The sequence below is a fragment of the Falco biarmicus genome, chromosome 5 (assembly GCF_023638135.1).
Source record: "Falco biarmicus isolate bFalBia1 chromosome 5, bFalBia1.pri, whole genome shotgun sequence".
NCBI lineage: Eukaryota > Metazoa > Chordata > Aves > Falconiformes > Falconidae > Falco > Falco biarmicus.
The window spans coordinates 37,189,595-37,207,310 of NC_079292.1; the positions used below are offsets into that span (position 1 = coordinate 37,189,595).

The 17,716-nt window shown below is 45.4% G+C and overlaps 1 protein-coding gene across 2 annotated transcripts in view; it reads right to left on the reverse strand.

The window, feature by feature from the left end:
• Positions 1-680: 680 nt before the first annotated feature.
• The window catches only part of MSRB3 (methionine sulfoxide reductase B3), a 117,298-nt gene continuing 100,262 nt past the window's right edge, over positions 681-17,716 (reverse strand). Inside the window, exons 7-8 of one of the 2 annotated variants that reach the window (XR_008822126.1) lie at positions 2,948-9,281; positions 681-1,215 (exon numbers count right to left, since the gene is read on the reverse strand). Coding sequence is in view for 1 of the 2 variants with exons in the window: in XM_056340763.1 (XP_056196738.1) it covers positions 9,177-9,281 (105 nt within the window). In the remaining variant the exon portion in view is untranslated. Of the gene's footprint in view, positions 1,216-1,241; positions 9,282-17,716 lie in introns of those variants that run through there. The other variant, XM_056340763.1, reaches the window with a different exon arrangement.

The window sequence follows — 17,716 nt, forward strand, 5'->3', positions numbered from 1 at the left end:
TTAGTCCCTCTGATCATACCCTTAACAGGGTGCTTAATTTACAGCTGATTCATCATTGTGCATCTTTAAAAAGTAGATCCCAGGAGTACAGCTGCACAAATGCAAGATGAGAATCAGCCGTGAGGAGCTGTGGGAGGTGGAGGAGAGGGCACAAGTGGCAGCACTACCTTGGGAAGGTGCTTCTCCAACACCAAGGGGCAGCTCGGCCTCCCCACACCCCTGATCCCAGCCCTGTGCCCAGGCCCCAGCTGTGGCCACCTGCCCCACAGCTGCCCCAGCACTGTGGTGCATTCCCGCTCACATGTCTTGCAGACAAACACATCTCACATGCTCACAGGTATATGTCTTGCACCATCACACACATAACTTATGCACTCACTTCTCACACACACATCTAACAAGCTCACACTCACACACACATCTTGCACATATGTTCCCAGCCTCCTTCCTGATGTGGTATCAGGCCTTTTCTTCAACACAACCAAGAGAAAAAACTGACAGTGAAATGAAGGACCTTTGTCTCCTGCAAATCTTCTCTTTGACATGTCAAGAGACAGTGCAGTGGAACAAAGAAAATTAATTAATTTATTCTAATCAGTCAACCTTTGCTGATGAAGCATGAGTGATTTCTGCCTCCATGCCACTATGATAAAATTTTATTTAACTGCAGCTGATTTTACTGTTGCTTTGCCAGTCACAACAAAACAAATCAGGAAAATAGATGTAATTGTTGAGCAGTTGCCCATTGCCAGTTGGTGGGGAAACACAGGCAGAAGCAGAACCCCTGGGTCCAGCCCAGGGCAGAGTCACCTTCACCCACAGCCCTTTGAGCCCATGGGTGCAGCAGGGCACTACCTGGTACCATTTTTATGAATTGTGCTTTCCTGATCCCAAATATCTATCTGCAGAAGGGAAGAGAGTTTGCCTACACATCCCGGGCATCTCCAGGCAGAGGAATGAAGCTACTTCTTAAGGAGCCCAGATCCTCAAGCCCAGATGGCTAAAGATGTTTTCATTGTATTTTAATTAACACTGGGTTCAGTGCTTTTAAGCAGCCAGCTATCCAAAGGAATTCCATTCGTCCCATCTTGGCCATAAGATATCCTCCCACTTTTCCAGCAGTCCATGCCTGGGTTGTGGCACTGTGGGGCAGGATCAATTCTGTCCATGCAGGCAGCACCTGTCCCCAGGCTTGGCTGGGGACACCAGGTGTACCTAACAGCCGAAAGAAAGGAGGGTGTACCACTGTTACAAATACACTGCTTTCAAAACAGCTACCTGCTCTGCAGCTGGTATCTGCAGACATCCACCAGCTCTTCAGTGTCCATTTAATGTATTTCTGATGGTTTAATTCAAATTATTAGTGAGGCAGAATGAACAGTATGTGAAAAGATATCCCATAAACTTGGTGGCGGGCTGAAGTGAGAAAGCTCCAATATTTAGGTGACTGACACCTTCTCACACTCTTTCTAGCTTCTGGCTAAGTCCTATTATCTGGACAAAGAGGGTGAATTTGGGCTTAAGAATGATATTACACCCTGTTCTGTGAGCGCAGTTATTCTGTAAAAGCAGTCATTTACCATCACACCATAAATCTGGTACAACTGTTTGCTGGAATTCAAACTGACAGGTAATGTAACTAGCTGCAACTTCCCTGCTACAAACGGTGGAGAACAGCTCCCCAAATGGTGGAGAAGTGGTTAAAGCTATGATAGTTGTTACAGTTCTGTATTTTCTACTGGCAATGAAATCAGTCTATAACTACAGTATGGAAAGAATTATTCCATACCACTGTCCATTGTTCTGCATCATTACCAGGAAACAGGGTTATTACAAGATTGGGTCTCTTATGTTAACCCTGGAAAAGAAAAGATATACATTTTGTTTTTAAAATATATTAAAGAAAGAAGAAAGTAAATCCTTTCTGATCTGGTACATTGCTACTGTACACATTCATCGAAAAAGAAAAAAGATTTTTTAAAGAACATCACAGGCATAGCACAAACAAAGCAAAACCAAAAAAAATCAAAGTTAAGGCAGGCACTGTGTGTTCAGCTAAACCAGGGATAGCATATTAAATCTTTTCAAGAAAACCACAGCTAAGCTGCTCTGTGTAGCTCTGCTGGGGAGCAGCCACATCCATCATGGGCTGATAGAAACCACCAAGGACTGATAGCCCAGCCACGGCTCAAGGAGCTCCTTCCTACTCTGCCACTGCTGCTATCACCTGCTCCAGCTTTGGTGGTGGCTCCCAGCCTGCAGCAGTTTTGTGCTTTAGTAAGGCCTGTAGCGATAGGAAAAGAGGTTATAGTTTTAAATTGAAAGAGGGTAATTTTAGATTAGATATTAGGAATAAATTCTTTACTGTGAGGGTGGTGAGACACTGGAACAGGTTGCCCAGAGAAGCTGTGGATGCCCCATCCCTGGAAGTGTTCAAGGCCAGGCTGGATGGGGCTTTGAGCAACCTGGTCTAGTGGAGTTCCTGCCCATGGCAGGGGGGCTGGAACTGGATGATCTTTAAGCTCCCTTCCAACCCAAACCATGCTGTGATTCTATGTGCCATGAAGATGCCAGCTCAGCACCTGCACCAAAACATCTCCATAACGCAGGAACCAGAGTCCCCTCTTGCAGGATGCACCTGCAGCTGGAGCCAGGGCCTATGAATATTTCCCAGCACTGAGTCAGGACTGCTGAAATGTGCCATTCTGGTACACTGAAATTTGGCGAGTTTGATTAATTTTTTATCTTTTGGATAAGTTATACCAGTAAATACCAGTAAACATACACCGTAGATTTTGCTATAGTATGCACTCATATGTATAAATAATTTGTTGTATTATAAAAAATAAAATAAGTCAGTCAAGTCGACAGTCATTACATGTATTTTATAGAAGTGAAAGATGACATTAAAAGAACAGAACAAATCAGTCATTTTCAGCATCATTACCTCCTCGTGCGACATTCTCACTGGAGCAAGGGAGGAGAAGGAGCTGTTTCCAGGCTTTTGCATGTAACACTTTTTTGATCTGCTCCAGTCATCATTTTCAGATGGTTTTCTGTTGTTTTTTACTGCACAGGAAGCTGATTTTCCCTCTCCTGCTACAAAGCCATAAAGGAGAAAGACTGCAAGATGAGTAGATCAAAATCTTCCAGCCTCTCTCACCTAAGTGGCTGCTTGCTCACATGCCTTGGGTCTTCCTGGCTTCTGCCAAAACTTCCTCATTGCCTGGAGAGACCCATGGAGCAAGAAGGAGAAGTGATACCCACCAGATGACCAGAAATACACTCCTTTTTCACTGCCTAGGCCCAAACCAGTCCGCAAGCAGGGTAGGAATTGGAAGCCAGGTCTTCATCATATGGACAAAACTGCCCTCACTAGTGTGGGAGCAGGGGGAGATGTAGCAGGTCCAGGGGTTTCTCCCCCTGCCTGCGTGCACCTGTGTGCCATGGTTGGACTTTGGACATGGTGTGCTTAATTCCCCTTTACCAGGAACCCCACTGCTCCCCAGACAGGTGGCATGGGCTCCCCTGCACATAGCACAGGGCATCCTACTCAGGTCTGTGGCTCAGGCCCAGGACACATAGCAGGAAGAGGGGATTAGCCTGGGCAGTAAGAACACCATTCTAGGCACAGTACCCAAGAAGTGTGTGTCCCACCTGGCAGGCTCACGCAGCCAGCTGAATTTGCACGTGCACACCCAGCAAACACGCTCTTTTAATACCTCCTTTCCTCTTGCCAGCTCCTCTGACACCCTCATTGCCTGTGACTGTCTGTAGTTACTTGGATGTTGAATTAGAAGCATTTAAATACACTCTTTGATCCTCCACTAGAAATGGTAGCCCAACACATTTGGCTGTTGGCAGATTGTGGGGACTGTATGTACAGGCCTGTAAAGCAAATATCTTTGGTTTTGTATAGAAACCCAGCTGTGCTCACACACGTGCCATGGCACATGCTGCGTTGAAGTGTGATGACAATCGCAACTGAAAACACAAGATGCTTTGAAGGCCCTGTAACTGAAGCAAAAGAAGAAAAGGCTGGGCTTAGAGCCCATAGTGATCAGTACCAGGCCATGCACTCAGCAGAAAACTGCCTTGTAACCAGCGGCATTTTACAGACTTTCTAATTGGCTTCCAGGGCTGATGGCTGTTGCTTGCGCAGAACTGGAAATCAGAGCCATGTGGGGCCAGCTGAGCGGCTGAGGTCTGTGCTGCCTGAGTTTGCCTGCAGCCAAATGGCAGCAGAGGTGTTCCCCAGGCGAGGGGAAGCAGGGGAAGGAGGGCTGGAAAAGGCAGGCCACCATCTGCGGCTACTTAGGAAGGTGCCTTGCCACATCAGTGCCCTGCACCTCAGCCAAGGGAAGGGTGTTTTCTGGTGGTAGCAATGATTTCATTACATGCCTGTGCCTTTTTGTGGCGGTGACTTTTAGCAGGAAGTCAACAGGCCAGTCCCACTGCTGAAGCTGCCTGTGAGCCCCTGGCAGCCTCAGCTGGGATGTAATTGCTGGGCCACCAGCCAGCACAAGCCTGTATAATGGGGCTTTTGCATTTCTTATCTTGCCTTATTTGGCTTTCCACAGGTGGGTTTACTCTTGCCCCCTCCCTGTCTCTTTCTAAATACATGCTTGTACATACCCTGTAAGTATATGTAGACCAAAACATACTCATTTATGTACTACACTTGTGGTAGTGTTGGTTTATTTCCATGGGTTAAGGAACTACATGCTAAAGAGGCCCATATGCACTTGAATATTCATGTAATCCTTTGCCAATTATTTACTGGTAGTCTGACGAACTGGGTTTGATTTCCTGCAGGCAAAATTTGGTATCACCAACTTAAACTTGCTGTTCAGAGAGCCAGGAAACTAAATGTCCCATGTCAAGGAGCAGGAAGGACTAAACTCTCTACTTACCAGAGCTTACCAGGGCTTAAATAAAAGAGGTTTACAAGAAGAGTTGAAACAGAGAAGAGAAACACAATAAACCAGCAGCTTGGAAAATCTGGTGAATCTGCCCAGACTCTGAGAAAACTATGGAGAAAGTTGCTCTCCTGCACCTGAAATATGTGTGGATTCGGGGAAGATTACAGCATATTCCAAGCAAAGTAATCACACCCTTATGGCTTGGCAGAAAAGCCTAAGATATCTATGCTGTTATTTTTGTTAGATTCAGCCTAACACTGTCTTGCCAGATACTTGCTGCCATCAGTCTTATTCTTCTCCACCATTTCTTCTCCACCACCACCACCACCCCTCCCCCATCCAAAAAAGCCTGAAAGTACTCTAGCTCTTTTAAATAAGGAGCAGAAACACGACAGTGTCTTTTAAAGACATACCTGGGTGGTCAAGTATTCCTTCCCAGAAACTATGCCCCTTTCCTCATGCTCATTGAGCCTAAATATTGCTTTGCTTTCTACTTCTTCCAGTCCCTGAAGTTTCTGACACACAAGCACTCTATTTCTCTCTACTTTTAAGTACAAAGATTTTTTACAGAAAAAAATCCCAAACATGGTTGTAACTGGCAAAGAAATCCCAGCTCGTGCTCCTCTGCCTCGGGCAGGGGTCTGCCTGGAGCTCTCCCGGCTCAGCTGTTCTTCTCCCTGTCCTGTCAACAGCCACCAGCACTGAGCTCTTGCCCTTTTAAAGCTCCCAGCTCTGTCTGTGTATATGCATGTGACTACATATATACATATACATATTATATATATACACACACATACACACATATGCATGCAGGGAGCCTGTGGGAGAAGGAAACAGCGAATCCTCCCACTCCCCCCACCTCATGGGCACACTGAATTCAGGAAACAGAATCATCTTGTGAAGGACCCTAATAATAATTTTAAAAGATGAAATGAGGGACACTGCACAGAGCCTGTGTGACTGTCTAAGCTCAGTTCCACTGTAAACTAAAGGCTCCCATGCCATGGAGGGTCTCTGGGGGATCTCCACATTGGGAGGAATCTCATTTTGAAGGTATGGCCAAGCTGCACCACCTCTGACATTCAAGACCTGTCCAGAGAAACCCTGGCTGGCCCCAAGTTTGAAAACAACTGCTAGCTGTAGGTCTGCTAAGCTGTGTCTTTGTTAGCTAGCCCACAGCAGAAACCATAAGGCTATGACAATTCTGACTGTTCAGTCACTGGAAAATAATACAGGACTGATTTTTTCTTATTATGTTTTATACCCCTTTTTCAGAATAGTTGGAGGTCATATGCCCAGTTTCATTGTTTCCCTTAAAAATAATAGTTCTATAAAGCAATATCAGTCTCAACTTGTCTCCATTTTCATAGAGCTTTCTTTACAATTAACAAGAACATTAAATCAAGAGAGCACTTGTTTAACATTTCAACACATTTTTGTCTGAAGTGATTCACTCATCTCATTTTCCTGGAAAAGGTGTTTTCTGGGCATGTAATCCCCTAGGTATGTGTTTCATCTTCCAATATTGAGCTGGTATGGACACATGGAAAGAAAATCTTATCTTGTTGAATAATACCTAATACCCTTTCCAGAAAAAACAATAATGATCTGGCGCCTCTCCAGCTATTAATGCTTTATGAATAACTAGCTTCTCAATATGCAGAGTTTTCATCCACCTTCTTTAGTACAGGAACAAAAAGTCCCAGGCACATGGAGCAGAAACAAAAAGTCCCAGGCACACCAACCCATTTGCCAACTTTCTCAGGCACCACATCATCATGACTTCCATAGGTGATCACTGTAATAACAAAAACCATGGTGTATTCTTTGGTATTTATGTGGGTATCTCATGTAATTTCATGAGGTTGCTTGCTCTTTCCCTCTCCCTTTGGATTTTTACTTCAATTGCAGGTATGAACTCTATGCACAATACAGAGAACCTATTTAATACACAACAGTTGTTCTCTCACATGCAAGTGGTTTCTATAAAGAAACCATCCATCACTGCTATATAATAAGCCACATCTTTTGCTGAATGGTCTGTCCTTGTGAACTGACATGTGGGGATAAATAATATCCACTGTAAAACAGGGAATGTGCAAATACCAAAGTTACTCCTGGAAGAGTTATTAATTTGAGATAAAACTATTAAAACTGCCCAGATAACTTACGAATCCAAATCCCATTTTCAAAAGGAGGTGAGTTCTAGAACAGTGAAAAGTTGTAGATGCCTAACCAGCATAAATAACCTACATGCTAATGTGGCTGCCCCAGACTATGTTTTAGATCTTAACCCCTTCTCCTGTCCCATATGAGCTGCACGCTCATACTTCCCTCAGTGACATTCCCTGGGCTCATATATAGGATCATCTCAGACTTTTGAAGCTCATTCTTACTTCCTGCATGGATTAGTCTCTTTGAAATATCTCCCTTCTCCCACTGGTGACTGGTATGAGAACCACTACGAGAGCTCAAGACCCATGATGTGCTTCACTGCCCACCAAACCAACATAGTTCCTAACTAGTCAGGAATTGGTAATTGATTGATCATAGAATCATAGAAAAGGTTGGAAAAGACCTTTAATATCATCAAGTCCAACTGTTAACCCAGGACTGCCAAGTCCACCACTAAACCACATCCCTAAGCACCGCATCTACATGTTTTTTAAACACTTCCAGGGATAGTGATTCCACCACCTAACTGGGCAGCCTGTTCCAATGCTTGACCACCCTTTCAGTGAAGAAATTTTTCCTAATATCCAATCTAAACCTCCCCTGGTGCAACTTGAGGCAGTTTCCTTTTGTCCTATTGCTCAATGATGATATGTCAAAATCAACATTTAATGAAAATATTTTTGATTCTGGAAACTTTTACCATCCCCAGACTGAAGCTTTCTTGGCAGTCTTGCAGGCTCAAGTGTCCCCTGGCAGCACCTGATGGGCAGCACAACTCTGGGTCAAGAGCCACAGCTCCCAGGCTCTGCTGCAATGCAGGACACATAGCAGGGGTGGAGGCCCAAGAAAAAACTAGACTGAGGGGTTCTTATGCACCACACATCACAGGAGCAGTCCAGGGGATGCTGTGGGGTCACATCTGACACCATTGCACTTCAGACTTGGCAGCCACCTGAGAAGACAATCCCCCCACAGTGAGCATATGTCTGCTGCGTTTGGTTTCAGAAAAAGTGAAAAAAAAAATGTTCTGAGCTTCCCAGAACAAAATATTTTCAGAATTTCATTTCCACAGGAAAGGTAAAACTTTTTTAAGTTTTATTCCAATCCAGAAAGAAAACTGTCTGAAAATGTCAGGATTTCCCACAGAAAGAAAATGCCAAGTTTTGACCCACACTACCCTTAAGTTATTATTTTTTTTTAAATTTTTTTTTAAATTTAATTATTCAGTCTCAGAGCATGGATTGTTAAATATTCTGTGGAAACTGTAGTTTCAGAGCCCTTGTCCCTTATGAGGACATTTCAAATTTCTGCACCAACATCCTTCACCTGGAAATCATCTCATCTGTATGTCCCACCCCACGACTATGTGTTACACTACTGTGTTGTGGGCTATTTCTGTCCAAATATGGAACTCCGGCAGGAAAAGGAATGTCAGACTATCTGTTTAAAATAGAATTAAATGAAATTGTAACACGCGCCAAAAACATAATAATGTGCAAACAGAAAGGACCTGTGTTTCTCTGGGCACCAGAGAGAATTGGCTACACTTTTCCTGATAACACAGAAGGATGAGGTATGGTCAGGTCCTTTTGAATGCATCCTTAGTTTCTCCTAGCATGGAGTGTGGCTCCCTAGCTATAGGTGTGGGACCTGATTCTCTTCTGCTCGATCAGGGACTCTCACTTGCTCCTTGTAAAGCAGCCCCACAATGCTACTTAAGGCTGCATGGGGACATTTTATCTTCACTTGCTACCTCCATGCGCGAGTGAGTCTGCTGGCCTGCTCAGAGAAGGGTGGCTGATGGAAAGTTGGAGAGCGACCAGAAAGATGGAATTACTAATTTCTAATGCTCTGAAAAAACGCCAATTTTCAAAAACACAGAAAGCTAGAAATAAACAAGAAATTATAAACAAGCAAAATCCTTTCCATTTCAACTATTTCACCTGAAATTTTGCATACTGTCTTTCAAGCCGGCAAAAGGCCCTGGCTTCTCCTGCCTTCCTTCCTCAGAAGAGGAAGGAGCCCAGCCCTACAGAGGACAACCTTATTCACCAGGATGCAGAGCTCTGCTCTCAGCAGTCACAGTGAGCTGCCATTCCCGCTGGCCAATATGGACTCCAAGCATCTCCTTTCCACCTCAGCTGTATTCTCCACATTCCTGGTTCTGAACCCCTGTGTCATGGTCTGCAAGATAAGAATGTGGAGATATAAACGCAGAATAACTTCATCCCAGCTGAAGCCACAACATTTTTCTTTCTCCTTAATTCAGGAAACAGGATATTCCAGTGGAGGACCTGGGTCTCATCTATTTATCATTGTTGTTTGGACATAATCACATACTTTCAGTACAGAAGATCCAGATACTTTTGTGGACCTTCCTAACAGGTCTTAACTCCCAACTTCTTGATACCTGCAAGTGAGTAATTCTGCTTGCAATAAAATATAATCTCCCAAGAGGACCTCTGATCTTAAAACAAATGCTGTTTAATTCACCACTCATTAGGAGAGTATCTGGATTGATTTATTGAGCACTTCTGACCCCAAATCTTTTGAACAGCATTCCTTCACGATTAAATAGGGAATGGATTTGGGCAACACTTCTGGCAGACAGACTGGAAGAACACAAGTGATTCTTAAAAACATTCATATCACGTAATGCAATGTAAATATTCTACATGTTGGCACGCACTTGGCACAGGCCAGAATGGATACATTTTCCAACCAAGGCTCAGGCAACTTCTGTAGTAAATATGGCCAGAACAATTCATTAATTATACATCTGTGGATGTCCCACATTTGTGTATTTTAGAAATATACAGCCACATTCAATCAATCAGAAAAATGGCAATATCTTTGGGACCAAAGTAAATCAATGTTTTTGGTAAGTATATGACAGGCTGGGGCAGCAGAAAGCATTATATCCTCTAGGGAATTGGTTTCAGCTTGCTGCTTAATATTCAAAGAACAGAGAAATGGAAAGAAATATCCAAAAAGTCTTTTATAAGTGACTGGCTACAGACAAATGCTTTCTAGATGAGAATACCAAACTTTCTTCCTAGCTGTACCCAAGTAGTTGCAAACATGAAGAATTACATGGCCTCTGTACTTTGAGCATGTAAACAAAAAACATTGAACCTTGTAATAAGAATGAAGAATGCAAAATATAACCTCCTGCCATATGCCTTGCCATTCTCATTTTGCTGTGAAAGCGGAATGAAGCTATGGTTGCTGCATGGAATAGGCTGTTGGCTGCCTGCCTTTTTTGGCCAATGAAAGTATATGCAGTAAATGTGGTATGTGCCTTCCCTTCTTTCTGGTTTCTGGTTAACAGTAGAGTGCAGTATCTGGCTTGCCTCTCCTTGCAGAGATCCAAGAGCAGAGAATTTGCCAGAATATTTGCATCTACATAAATCATTAAGAACAAATGTTGCTTTAGGTGCCACTCGACTCTAAGCAAGGTCATCGGCACTCACGACTTTATCAGAAGATTCCCAAAAAGTGAGCTATATCTTTAATCAGATCTCCTGTTTGCGGGAGACTAAGAAGCTGGGGAAAGGCTTGATTACTGATTTTTGAAGATGTAGACTGGGGTTTATCCCAACTGACTTTAGGCACCTAACTGCCCCTTTCTGGTGGGCTCCCTCTGCACTTAGCAGACAGCAAGGGCTCCTTCAGATAGTGAACTAGATGATAGAAGGAACTTACAGTGATTAAGGTCCTGAAGTAGGTGCCTGTTGCCTGAAGTTAGCAAGAACTGGGCAGAAAAGACCTACGATGTTAACATGTGGCAACAATAAGGGTCTGACAGCATAAATAGAGGATTTTGCTGTGTGATGTAGGTATTTTCCTGTAAGTCTGCTCCATCCAGAACATGCAGAATCAAAGTTTTCTCAAAAAGGGGCACTGCTGGGCTGGCTCCTCTGGCTATTGCATGGTGTGTCAGAAGGGTTGGAGAGCAGCATCCCTTACTCCATGAGCACCCGCATGTCTGGGAAGGGTAAGCTGGTGGGACAGGTATGGACATCTCATCAGGCTTCCCTGCATGCAGGCTCTTGAAATGAGATTGGGCTGTCCTCATTGAACTGTTGCTCCCAGGAAAGCTGACCCTTCCACAGGCAGCTCCCCAGGGCATCCCCCATATCATGAAGTCGGGCATGGTCCCAAGCTGCTTGCAGAGGTGGGTGCCATGTGGGGCAGCCCACGTGGGTACCATGAGGGGCAACTCACCCTGAAGTGGCCAGGGTGGGTGGTTATGAAGCTGGCCATGCTTTTGGTCCTGCCATGGCATGCCCTGCTCTGGCACGGCCAGCAGGCTCTCTCCTGAGACACAAGCAGGAGCCTCGGCAGAAAAGAATGGAAACTGCCCACCTCCGCTCACTGTCTCATCCAGGGAACAGCACTTCTCCATAGTGCAGGCAGGGGAAGAATCCTTCACTCAGTAGGACCTACACACCCAAAAGCAACACAAAGCCATTAATGACCTTGCACTGCTAACAGGTGACAGAAAAACTTCATATCTTACACCTGCTTGCTGAAAGCGCACTGAAAGTTGTTCACTCTTCTGAAACCTTTCCAAGGGGCCACACAAGTGGCAAGCCGAACAAAGCCAGAGACAGTCAGATCTGCCTTTCGCTTGGGCCTTCTGGATTAAAAAAGATGTGGTACATGAAAGAGCTCTTTGAAGTCACTGATGTTGATGCTGCAGCACATTTGGGCGAGTGCAGAGAATACCACGGCTCACGGTGTCAGGAGTCAGGGGGGCCTTCCTCCTCGCACAGGGAGAAGCTGAGGATATCTGAGAGCTCTTTCTTATATACTATATATCTATATTCAAAGACCTGGGTAAATTTAGATTCTGCTGAAAAAGGAGAAGGGTTCATGACACAAGGCTGAGGGAAGAACAGCATCTGTCGCTTTGCAGTGGTGCTGCATCCTGTCTTGGAGATTGGCTGTGGTGTCAAACCCACCTTTCCCTGGGTGGCTGCTACAAATTATTCTGAAAGCAGCATAGTTTTGTGACATCGGAAAATGTTCTCCGCAGATGCCAGTGAATGGACTTGTTTTTAACCTAAAGAAAACTTGTGATGTAGGGTCTCCAGAATAAAACATACAAGTACCTAGGGTAGGTAGCAATTTTAACAGCAATTCAAAGAGCTGCCAAATGACCTTTCTTCTATTGGTGGTGAAACAATTTGGTGTGCTAGAGATGGAGTCTTCCACATAGATTTGTTGTAAGGTAATTAGAAAGAAAGGGAAAAAAAGCATCATGAAAAACTGATAAAGAGAAAACCATCAGCTTTGTGTCACGTCCAGAGCCACTGGAAAATCCACATCATAAAACAGACTGAGAGTTTGTGTAGCTGGTGGAACTTTCCTCATGTTAGGGTATATTTTAAGCATTATTTAGAAAACAAACGTAAAGTGTCTCAAGCCAAAAGTGCAGCAAAGAAAAAAAACCTTGTCTCCCTTCTTCTGTCAGACCAACAGGCAATCATCTCACCGCCTTGCCCCAGCTGAACGCCTCCAGCTACTGCTCTCCAAGCTTTAGGACAAGCAGGTGGAGGAGACCAGTGGCACTTCTGGGAGAGCAAATGGTGCAAAGGATGGGAGCTGGGGTGATGTAGCAAGGTACTGGCAAAGGAGCAGGATGGTGCTTGTGGGGAAGATGGAGCAGGAAAGCCAAACAGTGAAGGAGGTGCATGATGTCATCACTGAGCCCCTTACCCTTGTCATCTTCCAGTTAAAAAAGGGAAATTTCTGGGGGAGAAAGCAACCCAAAGATTAATCCAATCTGTCCAGCTGGAAGCATTTCCCTGTTCATAAAGTCATGAATGCTTCTCAAATATTCCTGTGTGATTAAAAAGAGGAAATGCAAATACTTTATGAGCTTTGGGTTATGGGATTAGGCACGTAATAGTTTTATGGGCCCGATCCTGTCTCAGCAAACATGATGGGAGGTCAGTTATCAAGCCACAGGGGGCAAGATAAAGCTTTATATGAGTTGCTATTTTTTACTTTTAAAGTTAGTCTTATTGGGCCCAGCCCAACTTCAGCTGAAGTCAATGAAAAGGCTCCTGCTGACTTTAATGGGAGTTGGATTGGCCTTATTCTCCTTTGTTAAGTAAAGTAATTTTAAAAGGTCAAGAGGTGAATTAAAAGAAAAAGAAACAACTACATTGATAAGCTTTATTCAATGTGCACACCTTATAGAGAAGAAGTGTTGTCTTAGCTGGTGAGAATAGTTCAAACTAGTCCTTGCAGACTCTGGCAAGGATAACAAAGTATGGTTTTACTCAAAAAAAACCAAGTGGAAATGAAAATTGCTGAGTTTTGATTTAATGATCTCTCAGTGGCTGCTATCTGCTCAATTTACAAATAAAACAAAAGACACCAAAGTTAGAGCCTAATCTCAATGAAACCAACCTTGTGCTGGTACAATTCCACTGAATTTAACAGATTTCTCCTTGATGCTTCAGTGGATTTCTTCTTGATTGGCACTGGTGGAAGAGCTAAAATAAGATGTTGTGTTTCTAATTGCTATGGCTACAGTTTGACTTGGGCTATGGACATCTTGCTCTGATTTCAGTACAGTCGCTCCTCCACCAGCAGCTGAAGCAACTTGTAGCCAAAGTGGCAGGGGAAAAATTAGGAGGAGAAGAAGATTAGTTAATGAATCTGTTGATGGTGCAAGAATGAGTGTGGATGCAGCTATTTTCCAAATGCTGTCTTGGCTCCAAAGAACTATGACAATCAAAAGGAGAGAAAAACCTACAGGGTATTTTCAAGTTGTGCTGTGTGAACCTTCTGGGGTTTGACTTGCACTCTGGGTCCTCACCAGCTCCAAAGAAGCAGACCACAGGTTTTATCACCGTATTCAGCAGATAAAACTATTGAATGAAAAGTTGCTATTTTTACACAATACCTTTTCAGAGTGCAGTAGCATCATAAATTATAGACCTGTCTCCCTCAGAACAGCTCTCATGCACTAGCTGTCGGAAGATGCTGTTGGCAATCAGCTTCACAAAATTTTTCTTTTCCAGATTATCCCTCTTCCAGGACGCGTTTTAGGATCCAAAGAGTATAAAACATGCTGAATTTCTTGGGAAATGGCTGAAGGAGTTTGGTTTTGATTTCTTTGCATTGTCCTTGCTAAATGCCTCATGCTGTGAAATTCAGATGGTCTTCTCTGATACAGGCAGTAGCTATAGGAAAATTACAGTGTATCCCCCCCCCCCAATTTATTGCCATTTTATATATAAAAAAAATCTCTACCAAGCTGAGATGAATCAGAGCCATCTTTCCAGCAGATGGTTAAAACTAAAGGGAGAGAAGGATGGCTTCATTGGGCTAATCCAAGAAAGAGAAAAGCCCTCTGAGCAGTTCCCTTTTGAGGCAGGTTAACAGCCCTGTGCTCAGCAGGTTCTGACCATCAATGAACTAACCCTTTCCTCCAACCTTGCCTCCCGCTGGGCAGGAATTCAATGCATGAGCAGAGGTCAGTGTTAATGCCATCTTGCTAAAGGCATCCAGCTTTCATTCACAAAACAAACCACTTTACTGGCTTCAGAGGGAAAAGTAAGTAACCCAGGAGAAAAAATGCGCAGATTTTCTATTAAGTGAGAATCAGTTTACGGTATAATATCAGTCGCAAAAGGGTCGAATCAAACATTGTTATAATATATCTTTAAGGCAGCTTCTTAAGTGAGAATCAAGGAAAGATTATTTTGCCCATGTCTAAGCTTAATGGCACACTTAGACAAATAAGATGAGAAACTACAGCTGCAGCGAACACTTGTGCTGCCTGTTGCAGTTTACAGAACAAACATTTGGAATCTATCTGGCTAATCATGATATATTTTTCATGTGATCATCTGTTTATGCTTCTTTGGTTTATATTTCTTGGGACTGGGCTGTGTGCCAAGGGGCTGGGGGCTGGAGTCAGCAAACACCCTCCCAGCCTCGCCAGACCCTCAGCAGTACCCTCAGCCACAGCTGCTCCAGCCTCACCTCATGGGAACAGCCCCCCCTCAACCCACCCTGCCAATCCTTTAGGATGCAGTGTACTTGGAGCTACATGGCTTAACCCCTCCTTTTCTTCCCACAGCCCCTCTTGCACTGGAGCCAAGGACCGGGCATGCATATGTAAGAACATCTGCATATGCTGTTTAGTGCACATTTTAACCAAAAAAATGCATGGAGCCCTGTGGTAGCTTGACTAGCAGGCAAGGCCACTGATGGAGGCACATGTTTCTGCACTTGTTTCCAAAAAAAACCCTTTTTTCTTGTGTGGTTTGTGTTCACCAGCCCGCTTGGCCAGCAGCATGAGGGACTTGCCATGGCTTCCCACTGAGCTGGGGGAGCTGGGGTGGCCACTGCCACTGTGTTCCCAAGCCTCTGCACTGTCATCCCTGCACCAGACCACCTTCTCTTTCTGTGCGTGACTCCCACAGCTGTTTCGCCAGCTGTTACCTTCATCTTTCAGCCACGTGCATCTGCAGAGGCTGTGCTTTCCAGCCTGGCTATCTGCCTTGTGCCTCCCCATCCGCAGCCCCACAGCCTGCTTGTGCCCCAGGGTCCAGGGCTGATTTCTGCCCTCCCAGAACACAGCCAGCAAGACCAGGCTGCCCCAGTCAGAGGCTGGCCCAGGTCAAGTTGCTGGTAGTGCTGCTTGTGCCCACCACAGCCCCCATGGCCTCCACACACTAGATGCAGCTCTCTGAAGCACAGGTGAAGCAGCAACCTACTGCTACTTTGACATCAAATTGCCAAAGCTGAAGAAACAAAATCAGGGTGAAATTTCGCCTAAGCAGCTTTTAAGATGCTGGAAAAAGGTCAGCTGCATGCAAGATCTCCTGTTTGTCTCCCATAGAGGGAGCACAGATTGTCCAAAAAACACTGAAACAGATGCACTTCTGTAGCCATTGCAGAATTAAGAAGTTGAAGTAACCAGAAAACAGGCAAATGATGGCCTGTGCCTCCAGCTCAAGGAAAAGATGATTTTTAGAAGTGTTGCTGCTGCTTGTCCAGCCTCCAGCTGCAATGCAGCAAAAATGTGGTCTCCTCGACACTGCAGCACTCCTGCTGGGTGTTGGCAACAGACAGGAGGGTTCCGAGCAGCACCTTAGGACAGTTCTAGTTTTAGCAAAGGGGTAAGCAGCAGAGTGGCTGGGATCATCCTGTACCTTTGCAAGCTACAGCACTTCCTTGCAAGCACAGCACGACACTTCCCTGCAAGCACAGCTCTGTGTGTGGAGCCCAGGAAAGTACACCAAGGAGAAGGAAATGAAGAATGAACCTGGATAAGGCCACAAACACGTAGCTCCATAACAATGACCTACACTTACATGGTTACCCTGCTGATGGTCACTGAAGCTACACACTTCCCTGATTAAAAGGCAAATAAAAAACACATCAGTTCTCATACAGCAGCCATGCAGCCTCAGGACACATGGTTTGTCCAGCAGATGCGGGTCCAGTCCTGGAGGAGCAGAGCTGACCTCAGCCTCCAGGCACTTCAGCCCTGAGCCACCTCAGGCTCCTCACAGCTCATTCACATTGGGAGACCCAGGGTCTCCTCCAACCCAGAAAGCAGTCAGGCTGTGGTTTTGGTTCACAGTGAGGAGCCCTGTGGGTTTTTTTCTTTTTTACTGTTCAGCTCCATTTCCCAGCTACAGCTGCATTTGTGCAACAGTCCTGAAAGACTCCTGTTGCCTGGAGTGGGTGGACGGGGTGAGAGAAAGCCAGGAGGACCTCAAAGGCACGCACTAGGTGCCCCTGCCTCTTAACATTTCCAGCCTGCAACCACATACTCTCGAGCTGCCACCTCAGCAGCTCTCCCAGCAGCAGCAGAGGACTGCAGGCTCGCTGCACAAGCAGCCCTCCCAGGCAAGGCACTGGCGCAGGGGCGTAAGGGCTGCAGTGTGGCTGTGCCATGAGTTGCCCAGAGGTGCTCGCCCTGGCTCAGCCGGGCTGGGGGCTCCTGGGGTTTCTGGCTCTCCCAAACGGAACTTCAGACCTTGCCCTTCACCGCAACAGCAGCTGGAGAACCTGTGTGTCCTTCTGCACACACAGACACTGTGACTCTGGTAACAGCAGGGGCTGCTATGCCCACTCTCCCAGCACTGCGGGATTTTGCAGGATGGACATCACTTTGGTGCCCAGAGGGCCACAGGCCAAAGCTGTCTCATCTGCTCTGACTCCTGGCAGGATTTGAGCCATTGTATGTGGAAAACAGGTCCTGACATCCCCTCACTGGGGAAAAGACAGCAGAAGTCCCAATACATAGCAGCCTGCTCGCCTGGAGACAAATGCATCTGTACTGTTCTAATGCCTCAGAGCTGAAAGCAGGTCCCATGCGGCTGGGCGTGATGAAGGATGGGGGCCTGGGGGCCTGACACACATGGCTCTGCAACCTCTGTGGCTCCTGGCAAAGCCTGAAAGGGCAGTGCTGCAAGCGGGACTGTCACGCAGAGCAGAAGGATGTTAAATCCCTGGCTCAAAAGGGTGAGTGAGCGTTTCTCTGTGCAGTCTCTACCTCCTTGAAGATGTTTACTTTGCTCCTTGTGCTTCCCCTCTATTTCCTTCCTCTCCATTTCACACCGCTAATACGTTACACGTAG